The sequence below is a fragment of the Notechis scutatus genome, chromosome 2, assembly GCF_049901735.1.
Source record: "Notechis scutatus isolate UNSWTSFEM ecotype Mainland chromosome 2, rNotScu1.2, whole genome shotgun sequence".
NCBI lineage: Eukaryota > Metazoa > Chordata > Lepidosauria > Squamata > Elapidae > Notechis > Notechis scutatus.
In genome coordinates, this window is record NC_142010.1 from 163,328,355 (window position 1) to 163,347,465 (window position 19,111).

Sequence of the window (19,111 nt, forward strand, 5' to 3'; positions counted from 1 at the left end):
ATTTCACTATCCAGAGTGACTCAGGGTTACTTACAATAGCATAAAAGCATAAATATAAGCATTAGAATTAACAATTAAATAAAAGGTTAAAAGCAAGAGCACAGACGGGATGGGCTTAGATGTTTGTCTCTCACTCAGTCAGCCACCTCCAGCATAGCCACGCCCAATCAGTACCCCAAGCCAATGACAGTATCAGGTTTTAAGGTCCTTCCAGGATGGTAGAGGCAGATTTCTTCTCTGGAGGCAAGATGTTCCAGAGGGTGTGGGCCACAGCAGAGAAAGTAATTCTTCTTGGCTCCACTAGCTGAAATTCCTGACCCCATTAAATCTGAAGTTCTTCTACTTAACTGAAGTTCTTCAATTAAGTTCTTCTACTGTTGTGAGTGGGGTGGGCCTAACCAAGATTTTCTTTTGGACCCAAAAGCAAACTGGCAACCAATCCAGCTGTTGTAAAAGCAGTGTTACATGCACCACCCTAGGAGCCTCCAAAACTGCCCGCATTGCTGTACTCTGTTCCAGTTGTAGTTTCCCAATATTTTTCAAGAATAGCCCCATGTAGACCGCACTGCAGTAATCCAACCAAGCAATGATGGGGTATGAGTGACTGAGGGCTGGGTTTCACGATCCAGGAAAGGGTGCAACTGGTATACAACACAAAGTTGCATGAAAATTCTGCTAAGCAGAATTGCCACCTGCGCTTCAAGCAGGAGTCAGAATTGCATCCAGAAGCCAAAGAGCAACCAGTACAATTCTTGGAATAAATGTATTTCATGGATACTTAGAGGAGCACTCATCACCACATGAGCTACCATATTCTAGATGAACTACACCTTCTAAATACACTTCTAGGGCAACACCATGTTCCGTAGTATAATAGTCCAACCAAAGTGACGAAGGTATAAGACAATGAGTTAATCCCTTCTATTCCAGCAAATGGTTCAATTAGTGCACTACACTGAGCTGAGCAAATACTCTTAGCAATAGCTAGTACCCGCTACTTGAGCAGGAGCTGTGGGAATATAAAAGGACCCCCAAATTGTGAACTGATTCCACCTGAAAGAGTGCTACCTCATACAGAGTTAATGATGGAATCACTTTGGAAGCAAGCAGACTTCAAACACAAACATGTTTTCCTCTTGTAAATAATCTTCCTCACTGTAGAATAATGGACTCTAAATTGTTTGGAAATGCCCTTATAAAACCAGATTGATGAGCAGCAACAATTATTCTCTAAGATCAATGCTGATGTCTTTACTCTTCGCATTGTGTTAACACACATCTCAGTACTGGAGTCTTAAAACCTAGGCTTTATAAGAGGAAGTCACATTTGCTGATAATCAATTTATCAAGACCACTTGATTAGCAGTACTCAGCTAACCTACTCAGCCTCTTCCTACTTATGGAAGCAGTAAGGGTGTATGCGTGGCTTACACATGGCTTTTGGTTTTCTTTTTGTAAAATAAATGATGACATGGTGAACCTTTGAAAGGCTAGTGCTGGCCCACCTGAAAACCATCACGGATCCGCTGTTAGACTCCTTGCAATTTGCCTACTGAGCAAATAGATCATCAGATGATGCTGTTAATATGACTCTGAACTACATCCTACAACACCTCCAAAGACTTATGCAAGGGTCCTCTTTGTAGACTTTAGTTCAGCATTCAATACCATCATTCCATATATTTTTGTACCTAAACTAAATCAGCTAGCTGTACCTGACCACACTTGTGACCATAAGCTTTCTAACAGACAGATGAGGAACAATTTTATTCAACAAGACAGACATGGCATTGAAAATGAACCCACAAATGACAGGTTACAAGAAGGACATGGAAAGAAATCACATTGGACATACAAATCAAAAAAGGACTTTCTGTTGACATTAGGCCTGAAAAAATGATGCTTTATGGCTTGTCTATAAATAGGATATGAGATAAAAAGATAATTGGTTGTAAATTAACTAAAAGGGGGTAAAGAGTTATAACAATGTTTCTACTTGATGTGATAAAGGCTGGAAGTAACTTCTTTCTTTCTCTTTTCTTCTATTGTAATTGAAATCCTTAATAAAAATTACACACATACATGCATGTGCATGCACACGTGCAGATGCGCACACACATACAAAAAGATCAAATAGCCTGTTCCTGAATATAGTGTCAGAAAAAAATGGGTAGAATCACAGCTGCAGGTACATTTCAAACTAATTTCAATTAGCATTTCCTTTAAGATATGGCACTGAAACTGCTTTGGCTGTCCTGGTGGATGACCTATGTCAGAGACTACATTGGAGAAGGAGAATGGGATACTACTCATTTTTCTGGATGTCAATACTAAACCACATGCCACTTATTGTTACTATAAGGTGTTTTGTGATTTATGTCCCATAGTATCTCTCTCCTCCAGATGTGTGTGTGTGTGTGTGTGTGTGTGTGTGTGTGTGTGTGTGTGTGTGTACCACTATGGGAAGATGTTCTGCATTTGGTCTGAATGATCATAGGATAGAGTAAGAGAGTCTTGATTTACATTTTTAGGACAAACAAAAATGGCAAAGTCTTAACAGAGAGCTATTGTGTATGAGTGACTGCACTAAACCCATTTTGGAGAAGCTTAACAATGATTATAAGAGTTGACTGTGTAGGTATCCTCAAGGCAAAAAGATAAGGGTTATTTATCTGAAGGAAGAATCTTCCCTAGAGTGTTAGCTGTAGAATTACAAAATGGTTAAGTTGCAGTTTCCCAGGAAGGAGGGAATATATTCCCCCCTCAAAAAAAAAAGTGTGGAGGGGAGAGGGAGAGACAAGAGACAGCACAATCCCTAGCTGGATGGGATAATGAGGAAGAGATTTAGGATAGCCACTCCCTAGAATCTACCAGAGTATATCCTGTTAGAGTATGAGTAGTGTAAATTTAAACTAGCAAGATTCTGTCTATAAGTTGTGATCAAATAAAATGGAAGTGCCTAAATGCAAATCCAATATGCTCAAGTGAAGGCTCTTAGTGGATAACAACACATTTTATGAATATGGAGAGATATAAAACCCGGCCCATCTGCTGGTATGTCGGTTTCTGCCAGAAATATGTACCAATAATGACTTATTTTTGGCCAACGACAAAGCCAAGAAGGTGGCTTCATTCTAGCAGTTTATAAAGTTTGATCTAGACAAAGAAGAAAAACTGAATTTTGGCTAGAAAGGGCCAGAAGGTTAGGATGAGATGTTTGGAGAAAGAGTGATCATGAGTGCTATATCCAACTTCGAGGGGCAAATATGCTAAATCAAATGGATAAATTCTCAAAACACTTGAATGATGAAACTCCGAAGACTGTTCTGTCTGGTCATTGTAGCTGAAAACAAACTTGAGATTAATGGGCATTGCACTTAATTATGTAAAGTAAGGACAAATCTAAAAAATCTATCTTCAAATCTATTATCTCTAGAAGATTCCAAAGGCTCTGAGTAGGTAAATAACCTCTTTATGTGTGAATCACACACTGTGAATATAAGTAAGAAACGGTAACCAGGTTAAAATAAATTTCTCCTTAGTTTAAGGAATTTTCAACCTTTTACTTTTTTTTGATATTTAGTTTTTTGTTTTTTGCTTTTTTGTTTTTTGTTTTTTTTTGGCTTCAGCAATCTTCTAGAATATGGAAAATTAATTTCCCCATCTTTGGAAAATCAGTTAAGACACCACAATTGTAGTTGGTTATCTCACAATATCTGTTCCTTACTTTAAAAGGTATTGCATTTAGTTTTAACTAGACACATGAATTTAGAAAAATTTGTTTTGTTTTGTATTTTAAAATGATGTTCAGATAATAGAAAACCCTCTTACCTTAATTATTTCCACCAACTGATCTACACCACTATCCCCTGGGAAAATTGGCTGTCCTAATAATAATTCTGCCAACACACAACCGGCCGACCAAACATCTAGAGAGAGGGGGAGAAAACAGGGGACCATTACAAGAATTGCATATCCAATTATGGCTATATCTACATCACAAATATAAGTAAATTTATACATAAGGAAGAAGCAGTGTGTGTGTGTGTGTGTGTGTGTGTGTATTTTCTTAAGTTTTCGCGGGTACTTACATGTATGGTATTCAGCTTTGTTCGGGTATTTTCCGACATCATTATAGTTGTGCTTTTAAAGTGTTAGCAACGTTTCGGCAGAATCTCATCTGCCATCATCAGGCTTCTGTATCATCAGGCTTGATTCAAGCAGAACACAGCAAACTCCAAGACCAATAAACACAGACCAAGACTCCCAATCAATCAGGATGAAGAAAAAACCATTCTGGCACAGCAGTAGGCTAGCACCAAATTTAAAACAGAAATGGCTGTGAAAGTCTGACTCACAGACGAACACAATACATAAGCCTGATGATGGCAGATGAGATTCTGCTGAAACGTTGCCACAACTTTAAAAGCACAACTATAATGACATGGGAAAATACCCGAACAAAGCCATACATGTAAGTACCCGCGAAAACTTAAGAATATATACATATAGATACATATACATACATAGCATGGGAACTACAATGACGTGGGAAAATACCCGAACAAAGCCGAATGCCATACATATATATATATATTTATTGTGTTACACAGAGAAGCACAGAGCTGAAGACAGAAGCCTGAAGATGATGAATGAGACTTCATCGAAACGTTGCCTAGATACTTCCAATCTTACGCGGGAGAAAACCCGAATAACCAAAGATCCACATACAAATACCCGCGAGAACCTCAGAGAATATATATATATATATATATATATATTATAGCAGAATTCATCTGCCATCATCAGGCTTCTGTATTGTGTCGCATAAGCATCAAACACAGTGTGTGTGACCAAAACTTAAGAATATATATATATATATATATATATATATATATATATATATATATATATATATATGTGTGTGTGTGTGTGTGTGTGTGTGTGTGTGTGTGTGTGTATGTATGTATATGTATATATGTGTGTGTATATGTATATGTATATGTATATAATTTTTTCACCTTTTAAGTTCATTCTGTTAAAGAATAAGCAATCTGGAGACCATGGGGCACATACAGCATTCAGGGCCTTTATATTCCAATACTCTTATTTCTGCAATCAGCGTGTTGCTATTTAGTTTGTTTCCAAATTTATGTCCTACCTTTTCTTTATAAGCTCAGGATAGCGGATCTAGAATTTTTTCACCCACAACAACCTTTGAGGGAGATTGGGTTCACAAAGAGTGCTGGCTTAAAGTCATCCAATGAGTACTCGTAGCTAAGGGGATGGATTTCAATATGGCTCTCCTTATTCCTAGTCCAATATCTTATATAACAGAACACAGAGTTTTGTTGAATAACATAGTTAGAATAACAGAGTTTGAAGGAACCTTGGAGGTCTTCTAGTCCAACACCCTGCTCAGGCAGGAAGTACTATACTATTTCAGACAAATGATTGCCCAATCAGAGTTTTTCCAAGTCTGGACCAGTTCCAAATTGAGAAGATAGATATTACCTTAGTATCTATTTTGGCCCAATTAAGCCTTCTAATATGCCTCCCTTTGAGATTAGTTAGTAGCATCTTATGAAGCACAGGCAATCTAGTATCATATCTGCTTTGGAAATGGATTGTGATTGGTTGATGATCACTATCTTCCTTCACATGTGCTTTGATGCCTGAAAAGAAGCCCAAACTTATTTCATGTAACATTTAAACACTTTTTGAGTTTCCTGGATGGTATATAAAGGATATAGAAAGCCAGGTTCTTTACCTCTTAAAATGTACAGGTTATATTTATAGATCAAGGAGACCAGTTGTGAGTCTGCTACATTTATTTTGGGGACTCTAGAGCACGAGTGTCAAACTTGCTGCGTCATGTTGTCATCATGTGATGTTTTTCCCATTCGCGGAGCTGGGCTGGGCATAGCCTGTGCGTAACACATCTGGCCTGCCAGTTTGACACTCCTGCCCTAGAGAGCCATGATGGATCATATAAAAGAGGAAAAAAGGAAACTACCAACTGAATGGATTTCCTCTATTTTCTTTCATTCCTTAATGAGAAGAAATATGATTGTGTAATGCTGCATGTAACCTTTTGTTCTCCATTCCAATATACTGATCACTTCAGTTTAAAATGAAAAAACAAATACATACCTATACTAGAAGTATAATCTGTGGCTCCAAAAATTAACTCTGGTGCTCTGTAATATCGAGAGCAGATGTAAGAGACATTAGGCTCTCCACGAACTAGCTGCTTTGCACTGGAAATGAAATTATAATATAAAGCTTAATGTTCAATATACAAAATATATAATTTTCAGTAAAATAATATTTAAAGAAGTATATGCACTTCCTCTAAAATTTAAGAAAAGCAAAAAATGGCATTTATCATAAATGCAAGTATTTAAGATAAATAAAAAAATACGCAAATTTCTCCAAAAATAAGACCCAGTTTTTCGGGCTTACACGCTTACCTTACGACCACCGCAGTCAGGCCTCCCATGGCCCAACATCTGTCACGCTGCTGCCTGACTTCTTCTGGATGCCGCATGGCAGGTTGTGCCAGTGATGCTGCTCGCAGCAAGAGGCCGTACAGCTTGTTGTGCTGTTTCATATGTGAGTGGATGCAATGCGCCATGTGGCCTCCTGTCACAAACATCATCAGTGTGACGCACCATGGAGCATCCTGCTGCAATGCCCCATGTGGCGTCCGGCCACAGGAGAAATCACAGCAAGGCAGGTTTCAAGGCGTGGGAGACCTGGCTGGGGTGGTCCTAAAATAAGTGGCCGCATGGGGCAGCTCCACCCCCCCAGCTTGATTTTTATACATGCGCCTCACTCCACCTTGTACAACCAGATGGTGAAATAAGTGGGCACCATCTTAACCAGGGCTTATTTTGGGGTAGAGCTTATATTAGGTGCACACATAAAAATCAATCTAGGTCTTCTTTTGGGATAGGTCTTATTTTCAGGAAAACATGGCAAATAAACCATTTTATTATTCAATGTTAGTGAGTTCGGTACTCTAGTTAAGTGAAATTTAGTGCAAACAGGAAAAAGCAAGATGAACTTTATCTGCAGATAACATGAAAAATTCAGAAATATTTTTTCAAATCTCCATGGATAAAATATAAATTCTTAGTACAAAACCTAACTCTTCAAATATTAGTAGCACGAATCTATCTATTTTCCAGGAAATATTCTTCAATTAATCTCAAAGGATCAGACATGTTTATTAAGACCCTGCACTGAATAATCCAATTTAACTTTTTACATTAATCAGTGAACAAAATGAACAAAAATATTATCCTAAGGGAATAAACGATATATTTCATATTTATAATAACTTTTAAAATGCATGGTTTCTTTTGAAGTATTAAAGTTTTTTTGGAAACAACATCAAATTCCATCAGAAGAAATGATTATTGAAAAAATCTCAAAATGCGCAGAAATGGATAAATTGACTTTGGCGCTAAAAAACAAAGACACTTCACTATACTACGATAGCTGGAATTGTTGGTATAATTGGATTGACCAAAGATAAATTATATATCATAAGGCATAAAAGAAAAGTATCAACCCATAATAACGAAGTAGCGATATAAGTTAAAAACAGGTGTGGTTATATGACACAAGTTAAGGTTATGAAAACAAAAGATGATCTTGCAAACTGTTAAAATAAGAATACTTTTTATCTTGTAACCTCTTTCTTTCTTTCTTCCCCCTTTCTTTTTCTTTCTTTTCTCAAAATTCTTTCCCTCTCTTCCTCTTTTCTCTTCTTTCTTTTTCTTTCTTTTGCTTATTTGTGTATGTATTGTGACTGGTTTTAATTGTAAAAATTAATAAACTATATTTATAAAAAAAAAAAAGTATTAAAGTTTTTAAAGAGAAATATATTTAACATGCACAAAAGCTCCCATTCTTGATTCCAGGAAACCAACTTAGCTTCTGATTATTTCTAAACCATGCAAGGATGCCAAAAGATGTAGCTATATATGATAATGATTTAAACATTATGATTTTAATAAATATTCACTGCATTAATGTTAAGCAAGATAAATATCTTTAAATAATTGTATATTTCCTGTCCAATTCAGTTAGAACTCTACTACACACAAAATATTCCAGAATTATCTTTAGACACTTTAAAGCATTTGATGATGGCGTATAAATGTTGCTTAAGCTGTTACTGGAAACAGAATTTAAATGTAAGTTCATTTATATTCAATTGGCTATAGCAAAGGGCATACCTGTTTGAGAAGTGCCTAGCCAGTTGGGGGAGCATGTCAGGGGGCAGATGACATGGGTTAGGAAGGGTACCTGGAAATGCTTGAGAGTGTGAAAGAGGTGCTATGCTAGTCAGGGACATCGTGTGGGGGAGATAGTGGTCAGGAAGGTTATGTGGGGATGCCCATAGGGCATCACATATTTGGGGAAAGCTCATGGGAGTAGTGCATATCGGGCAGGGTGCACAAGAGATGCTGCATGCTTCGGGAAAGGCACATGGGGTGGGACAGATCAGGGAAGGTTTTGGGGAGATCAGCATGAGCTAGGAAAGGTATATACAGGGGTTCCTTCCTCCCTATCCCTCCCTTCTTTCCCCTTCTCTTCTCCTTCCAGCAGACAGGTAAGTGGCTACTGCAGGGTGGGAGAAAGAGTGATGGATTGTAAGACTGGCTGGGGAATTGTCTGCTTGTTGAAAATGAATATCACATGATTGCAGCAGTAGCCCATAGCACTGAAGTTTTCCCACATTTCATTCCCTTGGAAGTCATGAGTCCTGGATTTTTTGATATATTCTGTAAATTAGCCAAATTGAGGTACCTTAATTAAAAAACAGTGTTACCATCTGATGCATCATTTCACCTACCGTGTTTCTCATATAATAAGGCTGGGTCTTATTTTTTTTTAAAACATGCTGGGACTTCCTATTGGGGGAGGCCATATTGTTGGAGAAACAGGGTAGTTAAAGGTCATGACAAGAGTTTTTGTAGTATACAAATATTACGAACCAATTTAAGTCTGCCATTCAGGTTTTGTGCCATTTGCTGCAAATTCTAATCTCCATATAGACAAAAATACAACAGGAATAAATACAACAACTGGCCCATTAACTGCAAATAACTTAAGGAAATTTGAAACTCCAAATATCCTGTTCACTCGATTCAAATATATCTAAAATATATTTATATGATTTAAAAATCAAGTCTTTGTTGCCTAATGTAAGACATAGGTACTCTGCTAAGTCATTTCAGAAAAGAACAAAACTACTTCTAGACATCACTCCTAAGATAAGCTAGTGGTAACAAAGATCTGCCCAAGGACCTTTTAAGTCTCCATATAGAAAGTATCATCCTCAAAGAAACTTTGGTTAAAAAAAACATTCCTCTAGACATGTAACTAAGATTACAAATTGGACCTAGGTGTCCAATAAATATAAACAAAAAACAAAAAAGGAGGATTTAAAATTAGGTATTAATACTGCATTGCTTAAAACAGCCTTGTCAACACCAGCACTTGTGCTTCATGAAACAATGTTTGACTGGCATGTATTCTGCATGCACATAACCAAACCAGGTCTTCCCATCAGTTCCATCTTCCCTCATAACAATTTTAATCCTACAGTAGTTAAGCCAGTTCCTTACCATTTTATGGGACCAATTCTCCTTCATTCTTATCCAAGTCTGCTTGATCTGCCATCCAGCCTACCTTATTTCTGAACTATGAGACATTGCCCCCCCAAATAGCTCCTGTGGAAGCGGCAAAGCATATTATATTTTTACCATAGTGCCATTGTGCTCCAGATATATTATATATATTATATTATATAATATTATATATTATATATATTATACAAATATAAGGTGGAGAACCATCCAGCAGATAACAACCTGAAGCAAGTGTGGCAGGGACTGCAGCACTATAACTAACTATACACGAGGAACACGGTCAATGCTGACGCCTCGTTGGTAGAGGAATTGAACATCTTCGCCCGCTACGAGATGAAAAGACCAGACCTCATAGCCTCTGCCTGCCAGCCTTCTAATTCCCAGCCACTCACCCTATACAAATGTCAAGTGAGAGCTCCACTGAAGGCTGTGAATCCCAGTAAAGCTGCAGGTCCAGATGGGGTGCTGGGGATAGTGGTAAAGTGGGGATAGTGGTCAATTAACAGGGGTCCTGACAAGGATCTTTAACATCTCCCTGCAAATGGCCTGTGTTCCAACATGCTTGAAAGCAGCCACTATTGTCCCAGTCCCTAAGAAAACAGCAATTAACTGCCTAAATGACTACAGACCTATCGCATTAATGTCAGTAGTGATGAAATGCTTCAAAAGACTGGTTCTCCAACACCTTAGGACATGCCTCCCACCAGACTTTGACAAACATCAGTTTGCCTACAGGGGGAACGGGTCTACAGGCGACGCCATAGCTACTGCCTTACATTCTGTAGCGAGCCATCTGGAGAAACCCAGAAACTATGTCAGGATGCTTTTCATTGACTACAGCTCAGCCTTCAATACTATTCTGCCAAGCATCCTTATCGAAAAGCTGACTGACTGGGATTTTCCCTCTTCCACCTGCAACTGGATCAAAGACTTTCTGAGGGACCAACCACAAACACTGAGGGCTGGGTCTGTCACATCCACCTCCCTGAAGCTTAGCACTGGCTTCCCACAGGGCTGTGTGCTCATGCCCTACCTGTTCTCACTGACTGTGTATCATCTGACCCATCCACTGTGATCATTAAGTTTGCAGATGATACTACCATATTGGGTCTCATTACAGATGGAGATGAAACAGCATACAGGGGGGGAGGTTCAAAAATTATCCTCATGGTGCCTAGAAAACAACTTGCACCTGAACATCAGCAAGACAAAGGAGATGGTGTTAGACTTCTGAAAGGAGAGGAACCCGCCATACATTACATCGAGGGGAGCTGTGTGGAGAGAGATTCCTCCTTTAAATTCCTGGGGGTCTACCTCAGCGAAGATGTCACCTGGAAAATCAACACAACCCAGGTGACCAGAAAGGCCCAACAGAGACTCCATTTCCTTAGGGTCTTGCGAAAGAAGGGGCGTTGGTACTTACCTGATACGCCCGTTCTCTTTGAGCTGCGAAGAGCATCCAGTAGTGGGAGGTGCTTCAGTCTCTGCATTGCTAGACTGAGCTCGAATTGAGGAACGCTCCTCCTCCTTCCACGTGACTCCTCCATAGCGTTCCCCAGTTTTGCGAAGACGAGAGGAATAAGTGCTCTCATCCTTACTACCTAGAAAGGTTCATTGGCCGAAACAAAAGCCCACCAGACGGAAAAAAAGGGGTGGGGCTGGATGCTCTTCGCAGCTCAAAGAGAACGGGCGTATCAGGTAAGTACCAATGCCCCTTCTCCTATGAGCTGCTCAGAGCATCCAGTAGTGGGACATACCAAAGCTTGGCCTGTCCTACGGGAGGGACTCCGTCTGGTTCGGAATCTCCTCAGGGTCCCTAAGAACCCGTTGCACAACCCGTCTGCCAAATGCGGCCTCCGCGGAGGCAAACACATCAATTTTGTAGTGCCTAATGAAGGGTGATGGGGAGGCCCAGGTCGCTGCCCAGCAGATTTCAGTTATTGGTGTCTGAGTGGCCCAAGCCACCGAGGTCGCCGCACTCCTAGTTGAGTGAACAGTGATGCCTCTAGGCACTTGTAGGGCTTGAGCCTGATATGATCTAGCTATCGTTGCTCTTATCCAACGGCCTATAGTGGATGGAGATACCTTATGACCCTGTGTCTTGGGCTGGAAGGAAACAAATAAAGCTTCCGATTTTCTGAATGATTGAGTGCGCTTGATGTATATTTGCAGAGCACGCCTAACATCGAGCTTGTGCCATTGTCTTTCCCTCTCCTGTGAAGGCCTGGGACAGAAGTTTGGAAGGATGAGCTCCTGTGCTCTATGGAAGGCCGAGTTGACCTTGGGCATAAATGAGGGATCGGGACGGAGAACCACCCGATCAGTATGAAAAACGCAGAGGTCTTGTCTGACAGACAAGGCTGCGATTTCCGATATGCAACGAGCGGAGGTGATGGCTACCAGGAAAACTACCTTATATGTCAAAAATTGGAGACTTGACTCCCTCAATGGTTCAAACGGTTATTTGGTGAGAGAAAGAAGGACACTGTTAAGGTCCCAAGTGGGGTAACGGTGCACTGCTGGGGGACATAGATTGGTAGCCCCTCTAAGGAAGGAGCTTATGCGAGGGTGATGAGAGAGGGAGCTGAAACCTTGGCAGGAAATAACTGATGTTAGCGCTGCTACCTGCCTCTTCAGCGTATTAGGGGATAGTCCCTTATCAAGTCCCTCCTGCAGGAATTCCAAGATCTGAGCTACAGAAGGTGAAGTAGGGTCTATTTGAGATTTACTACACCATCTGCAGAAAATGGACCATGTGGCATTGTAAATACGGATGGTTGAGGGTCGCCTGGCAGCTAGAATAGTGCTAATGACTTTGGTGGAGAGCTTCTCGCTCTTCAATCTGCTCCGCTCAACCTCCAGATGGTCAATTGAAGCCATTGAGGGTCCGGATGTTGGAGTGGCCCCTGAGATAGTGAGATCTTGTCTGGTGGAATCCTCCAAGGAGGAGCTACCGAGAGGCTGCGAAGGTCCGCAAGCCACAGCCGCCTGGGCCAGTGAGGTGCCACTAGAAGTAATTCCGCTTTCTCCTGTAACAATTTCTGGATAACCCTGGGCACCAGTGCTAGTGGGGGGAATGCATATAGGAGCCCGCTTGGCCATGGGCAGCAGAGCGCGTTGTAATTCTCCACCCCGTGGGATGGGTATCTTGAGAAAAATCTCGGGAGCTGAGCATTGAGAGGGGAGGCAAATAGGTCCACCACTGGTTGACCAAATATCCTTGCTGCTTCCTTGAACAGCGGCGGGTGGAGGTGCCACTCTGACTGATCTATGGTAGCCCTGCTTAGCCAATCTGCTTGTGTGTTTGACAGGCTGGAAATGTGCTCTGCCTTGATAGAAAGAAGATTGTTCTCCGCCCAGCAACACAGGCACTCGGCTTCTCTCATCAATTGTATGGACTGTGTGCCCCCTTCCTTGTTTATGTGAGCTTTGGCTGTCACATTGTCTGTTAGGATGAGGATGTGTTGACCTCGCACCTGGGGAAGGAAGCTGTGGAGGGCAAGGAAAACAGCGTGAAGCTCCAGCCAGTTTATGCTGCACGACTGTTCTATTGAGGACCATCTGCCTTGGGATGTGAGTGACTGAAGGTGGGCGCCCCATCCGAATAAGCTGGCATCTGTGGTGATAGTAATCCTTTGAGGCTCCTTGAAGAGGCAGCCCTTGTTGATGACCGGTTTGGCCCACCAAAGTAGGGACATGAGGACCTTGGGAGGTACCCTGACCATGCGTTTGGAATTGCTTCTGCCGGATCTCTGGTACGGAAGCAGGAACCACTGGAGGGATCTAGAGTGAAGACGGGCCCAGGGAATAATAGAGATGCATGATATCATTTTTCCTAATAGTTTAGATAGATCTAGTAAGGACACCCTTCTAGAGCGCCTAATCTCCCGAATGGATTTTTGGATGCTAAGTAGTCTGTCTGAGGACAGATAGACTTTGCCTTCCAATGTGTCGATAACTGCCCCCAAATGAGTTATTCGAGTCGATGGAGATAATTGACTCTTTTTCCAATTTATGAGAAAACCATGCTCCTGGAGAGAGGCTAAGGTGGCTTGGGTGTCCCTCGCTGCTTGAGAATTAGAGGGGGACAGGATTAAAATGTCATCCAGGTAACACTGAAGACAAACAGGGGTATTCCTGAGATGGGCAGCTAGTGCTGCGAGGACCTTGGTAAAAGTTCTGGGGGCAGAGGCTAGTCCAAAGGGGAGGACCACGTATTCAAAGTGGTGATTGTTGTAACAGAACCTTAGAAACTTAAAATGGGAAGGCCGAATAGCAATATGTAAATACGTCTCCGTCAGGTCAATGGACGTGAGCACATCCCCATGTCTGATGCCCATCAATATAGATTGTAGGGTATGCATTTTGAATTTACGATAAATTAGAAAACGGTTAAGCCTTTTTAAATCCAAAATTGCTCTCCACACACACACCCCGAGTGTTTTGGAACAACGAAGAGATGAGAGTAAAAACCCCACCCTCTTTGGTCATACGGAACTGGTTGGATGGCTTTTATGTTTAGGAGGTGTTGGATAGCGGAATCCATTAGATTACGCTTGATCGGGTCTCTGGAGGGGGGACACGACATAAAGAAATTTGGGGGAGTGGTGTGAAACTCAAGGGCAAGACCAAATCTAACGGTGTCTCTGACCCAAGCATCAGAAGTAGAAGCCTCCCATTGACTCGCAAACAACTTAAGGCGACCGCCAATGGGAAGAGTCTCCCCCGATCTATCTTGGACGTCGGAAAGGCCGGCTTCCAGTCCCTCAAAAAGGCCTCTTGTATTGGCTGCCCCTTCTACTTCTGTCTCCCGAATCAGCTCTATCCTGGGGCTGACCTGGTCTGAAGGAAGGGGGCCTCTGATACCTGGGGGAGAAGGGAGCCTGATAGGAGGGTCAAAAGGAGCCTCTCCGAAAGGGCTGGGGGGGGGGTTCTGAAATCTGATTTATGCAAAAGGGAAGGAAGAAACTTTTTCTTGCTGCGGGTCTCCATAAGTAAGGGGTCCAGGGAGGGGCCAAACAGCTTGTCTCCCACAAGGGGGGAAGAGGCCAGTTTTGCTTTATTTTTAAAATCTGCCTGCCAGTGTCTCAGCCAGAGTAAGCGGCGGGCAGTGACATGTGATGTGATTGCCCGAGAGGAGAACTTGACTGAGTGGTAAGTGGCATCAGAGGAAAACTCGGCAGCAGCTGTAATCTTCGCGATGTCCTGGTGTGCCCTGATGTTAGTCGAGGGGACGTGTTGCTGCAGTTGGCAAAGCCAACGAAGGGATGCCCTTGTGAAAAAAGATGCGGCCGTAGCCGATCTGATGGCCCATGCGTCTGACTGGTGAGCCCTACGCAGGGCTAACTCGGCCCGCTTTTCCTCAGGCTTTAGAGCCTCTAGTGCCTCAGTCGGAGTTAGGGAGGACGCTAGGCCCACTATGGGCTCATCTACCTCCGGGGTACTCAGTAACTTTGAAAATCCTGAGTCTAAATTAAAGAATTTTTTATCGTGACCAGAGGGGGCCAGGTGTACCGCTGTAGAGGCCAGCTGCTTTTGCACTAAATCAGAGAAAATGGGTGGGACCGGTATAACCTCGGCCTCAACTACAGGCTGGTTAAAGATTAAGTCCGCTGGACCTTCAGTTGAGGGTTCAGGGGTGTCGGTTGGTGATTGGGTACCTAGGCCTGAGATGTTCTTGGCCTTGAATAACAGTGATTTGAATAGGTGGGGTCTGAATAAACCCGTGAAGGCGGGCTGGTCCGGGATAAGCCCCTTGTCCTCCGACATTTCCCCTTCCAGGGGGTCTGCCTCTGATAGGGGCTTGCTGTCCTGTATAGACCCCATTTCGAGTTAATCTGCCACCGTGAACTGGGCCATTTCTCCCTCGTCCTCCTCCTCCTCCTCCCGGGCTTGAAAAGGGGTCTCCCTTTGCGAGTATACCTGGTGGTGGTCCGACCTGGGAAGGGATCTTAGTGACTGAGACTCAAGGTCAGGAGCCAACTGATAATGACTGGACCTGGTTATTTGCTGGAGTCCGTCTGCGATCCCTTGGCAGATGGCCAACTCCATCCAGGTCCTTACTCTCTCCGGAACCTCCTCAATGAGGGAACCCTCTTGGCGAAGGCCAGCGGCTGTTGGGGTGAAGGTGGCTTCTGGCGCCCTTCTGGCTGGCGTTCCGGGAGTCGGAGCATGTTGTCCTTGTGAGGGCAAACTGCACCTGGGTGAAAGGGGAATATCTAGAGGAGGGGGGGGGTTGAGCAGAGGTAGACGGACTGGAGGATGGTAAAGCCTGAGGCACCGGGAGGACTTCCCTGGCGCGCTTGTCAAATTCTTTTTGTAGTGCCTTGTGGCGCCTTAAGGCATCTCTTTGGGAGGCTTTGGAGGTCTCCTTAGCCTGCTTGTGCAAGTGATGGGTTTTTGCTTTTGCCTTCAATGAAGGGCCTTTGGAGGTGTTACCATCTGCCATTCTTATAGATTATATATTGTATTAATATGCCAGGAAAGACAATATGAGGCGGTTGGCACGCCCAGGGTCCAATCTGAGTCAAGATGGTTGCCCTGATATATACTTAACATCCCCCCCCTTTAACATCCCCCCCTATATAGGAGTCGTATCAGTGATAATAATGTAACGAATTACAATATTATACTGTACAGAATATATTATTATAATTATTGTTGATATTATTAAAATTATTAGTATTACTATTGTAAGTTAATACTAATACTGAGTTATGATTGAGAAAGGTACTACAGAGAAAGGTGGTATAATTGTTGCACTAGTGCTGCAGGAGCCACAGTATAGTTGCAACACAAATTGAGAGAAAGTCAACCAATTAGCCAAATTTCAATACGCCTGAGGCCCGTAGAAATAAAAATGGGGCCTACAGCAGCCTACTTGCACAGGCGGACGAGGCCTAGGTGCCTGCTGCTGTGCCGCTGAGGAAGCTGTGGGGATTAAGCCAACAAGATTCAGTGAGAACAAGGTAACCTCGAGTACAATTGCTAGAGAAAAGAGGTTAAAAGACTCAGAGGATCTAAGGGAATCCTTCTGTTTCGAGTCAAAATTCACCCACAGTACAGTAAATTATGAGAAAAAAGGGCCTGCTGTAGATAGCTCTGGTAATGCTCAGCGGCCTCTTCCCTTCGGGGAAAATGAAACCGAAACTCCAAGAATGGAGACGGTGAGAGAAGGGAGAGAATATCCAAAATAAGCTAAAATCGGTGTTTGGGGGGGGGGGACAGCGATATGACTCTCAGCAACAAAATGCAAACCGCTAGAACAACGGGGCTGCTGGAAAGGCAAAAGGGAACACAGCAGCTTTTAAAGAGGCAGAGGCACTATTTCTGGCTATGGGGAGGTCGCGCGAAGCCGCTACGGAGCCTCCCGCTGCCCTCCTTGGGGGCGCAACAGCGCTTCCCCAAGATGTATAAATGGACCCAAAAGACAATTGCGCAGAGGCTAAGGGGAGAAAAAAACGAATCAAACCTGAGAGAGAATCAGAATAGGAATCTTTAGATCGAAGTGGTGGTTCGGCCAAGGAGCACGCTAAAGCACTGCCTGTTTAGCACGAGGCTGAGCTAAAACTGGGGAACGCTACGGAGGAGTCACGTGGAAGGAGGAGGAGCGTTCCTTAATTCAAGCTCAGCCTAGCAATGCAGAGACTGAAGCAGCTCCCACTACTGGATGCTCTGAGCAGCTCTTAGGAGAATAAAGTGGAACAATGACTGATTACCTCCTTTTACCGATCCACAACAGAAAGTGTCCTCTCATATTGTATTACGGTGTGGTATGCTGGCTTGACAGCCATGGATAGAAAGACATTACAGAGGGTGGTGAGCACAGCACAAAACATCGTGGTCTGTTTTCTGATACCACTAGACGACATCGCTAGGGCTCGCTGCCTTAGAAGAGTGAGGAAAATTCTCAGGGACAACTCACACCCTGGTCAGCACTTCTTCACTCTCCTATCATCAGGTAGAAGATATAGAAGCATAGCCAGCCGCACCAACAGGCTGAAGAACAGTTTCTACCTGTGGGCTGTCAGACTTCTGAACAGAAAATAACTTCGTGTCAACATAGTATGATAGACTTGTGGGGCCAGAGCATTGTGCAACAAGGTCACATAGTGTAATAAGATTGGGACTGGGTTAGGGACTTCTGTCCTCACTGTGAGTTGTGTTGGGGAGGGGGTGCACAAAGAGAGGCTCAGCCAATCTCATTGTACACATGTTGTACTGACAATAAAAGGTAATAATAACCAAAGCTCAGCAAAATTCACCCAAGAGATGATTTCTCTGTAACTCAAGTAGCCCATTCCAAGTTTAACAACTCATACATATCAGCAGTAGAAATGAGCTAAAATTTCTTCCAAACTAAATGGCTCCACCTATTGCCAGATTGAATTTTACACCCTATTATGGGCTATTCGAGGAGCCCTTCTGAATCAAATGAGTTTTGATTTCTAGTCACAGTCTATATTTAGAATATATCTAGGTATAATTCAATTACAATATTACAGGGGGAACTGGGAGTGGGATAAAGGTAGCTAAAAACTATACAAAGCAGAAGGTAACAGTAGGTAACAACTGGAGTAGGTAACAACTGGAGTACCGGAGCATATTTAAATCATGAGACAGAAAAAACTAATAAATGTTTAACTATGAAATAGTTCTGAAGCTAGATTCTAGTGAAGTATTAAAATACTAAAATACTTAACAAAAATATGGTTACTAATAAAATTGTATCCTGAATATTTTGGGTATAATTGATGATGATTACTTAATGGCTACTTGGTTGTGTATTATAATCAGACTATAGGATTATAACACTGGAGGAGAGAAAGAGACAAAAAAGAAAAAGAAAACAATCCAAGGATGTTGAGCTGTCAAGTTGACTCTGAAGTTAACTGTTACCTAGTTTTAACTGCTGCAATGATAAATGTAGTTACAGTGTGGGTGATGTAACAATATTAGTCTGAAAGGAGGAAGTGGGTATAGAAACTATCCGTTCTCCCCAACATTAAACTATTATTATTGGAAACAATCAAGCCATAACAAGGAGAGTTTCCACCTATTACCGGATGCTGGGGAAGACATATCAACTGACCCTCACATGTGAATTCCCCCTTTGATATGGTGTGGTGGCATAATCTAGAACATGGATTGAAGAGACTTTGGATAGATTGGCTGTGGAAGAGAAAATCCAATGAATAGTCTGTATCTAAGCACCATAGAGTTTTATAGGCAATGATCAGCCCCACTATTTGTTTTCATCTGTCTGCATATAGATTGCCGCAGTTTACACCAGTTGAAATTTTCATTTTACACATTTATCCATATTTAACTTTTTAAAGGGAAAATACCTCTACTAAGAAGAACATGTTGGTTATCCTATGAAAAAATGAAATGCTGTCTTTTTTGCATAAAAAAAGGTTATGTGCTGAACATCCCTGATAATT

General features: G+C 42.3%; 2 protein-coding genes across 15 annotated transcripts in view; both read right to left on the minus strand.

Annotated features, from left to right (window-relative positions):
• The window catches only part of GSK3B (glycogen synthase kinase 3 beta), a 145,554-nt gene that overhangs the window by 66,044 nt on the left and 60,399 nt on the right, over nucleotides 1-19,111 (minus strand). For all 14 annotated transcript variants that reach the window (XM_087957219.1, XM_087957225.1, XM_087957226.1 and 11 more), the window contains 2 exons: nucleotides 6,154-6,260; nucleotides 3,832-3,929 (listed from right to left, as the gene is read on the minus strand). In XM_087957219.1, the coding sequence (XP_087813345.1) occupies nucleotides 3,832-3,929; nucleotides 6,154-6,260 (205 nt within the window). The remainder of the gene's footprint in view (nucleotides 1-3,831; nucleotides 3,930-6,153; nucleotides 6,261-19,111) is intronic.
• LOC148132376 (uncharacterized) lies at nucleotides 14,451-15,494 on the minus strand. The gene has a single exon (XM_087957230.1). It carries the CDS (start codon nucleotides 15,492-15,494, stop codon nucleotides 14,490-14,492), a length of 1,005 nt encoding a protein of 334 aa, XP_087813356.1. The 3' UTR covers nucleotides 14,451-14,489.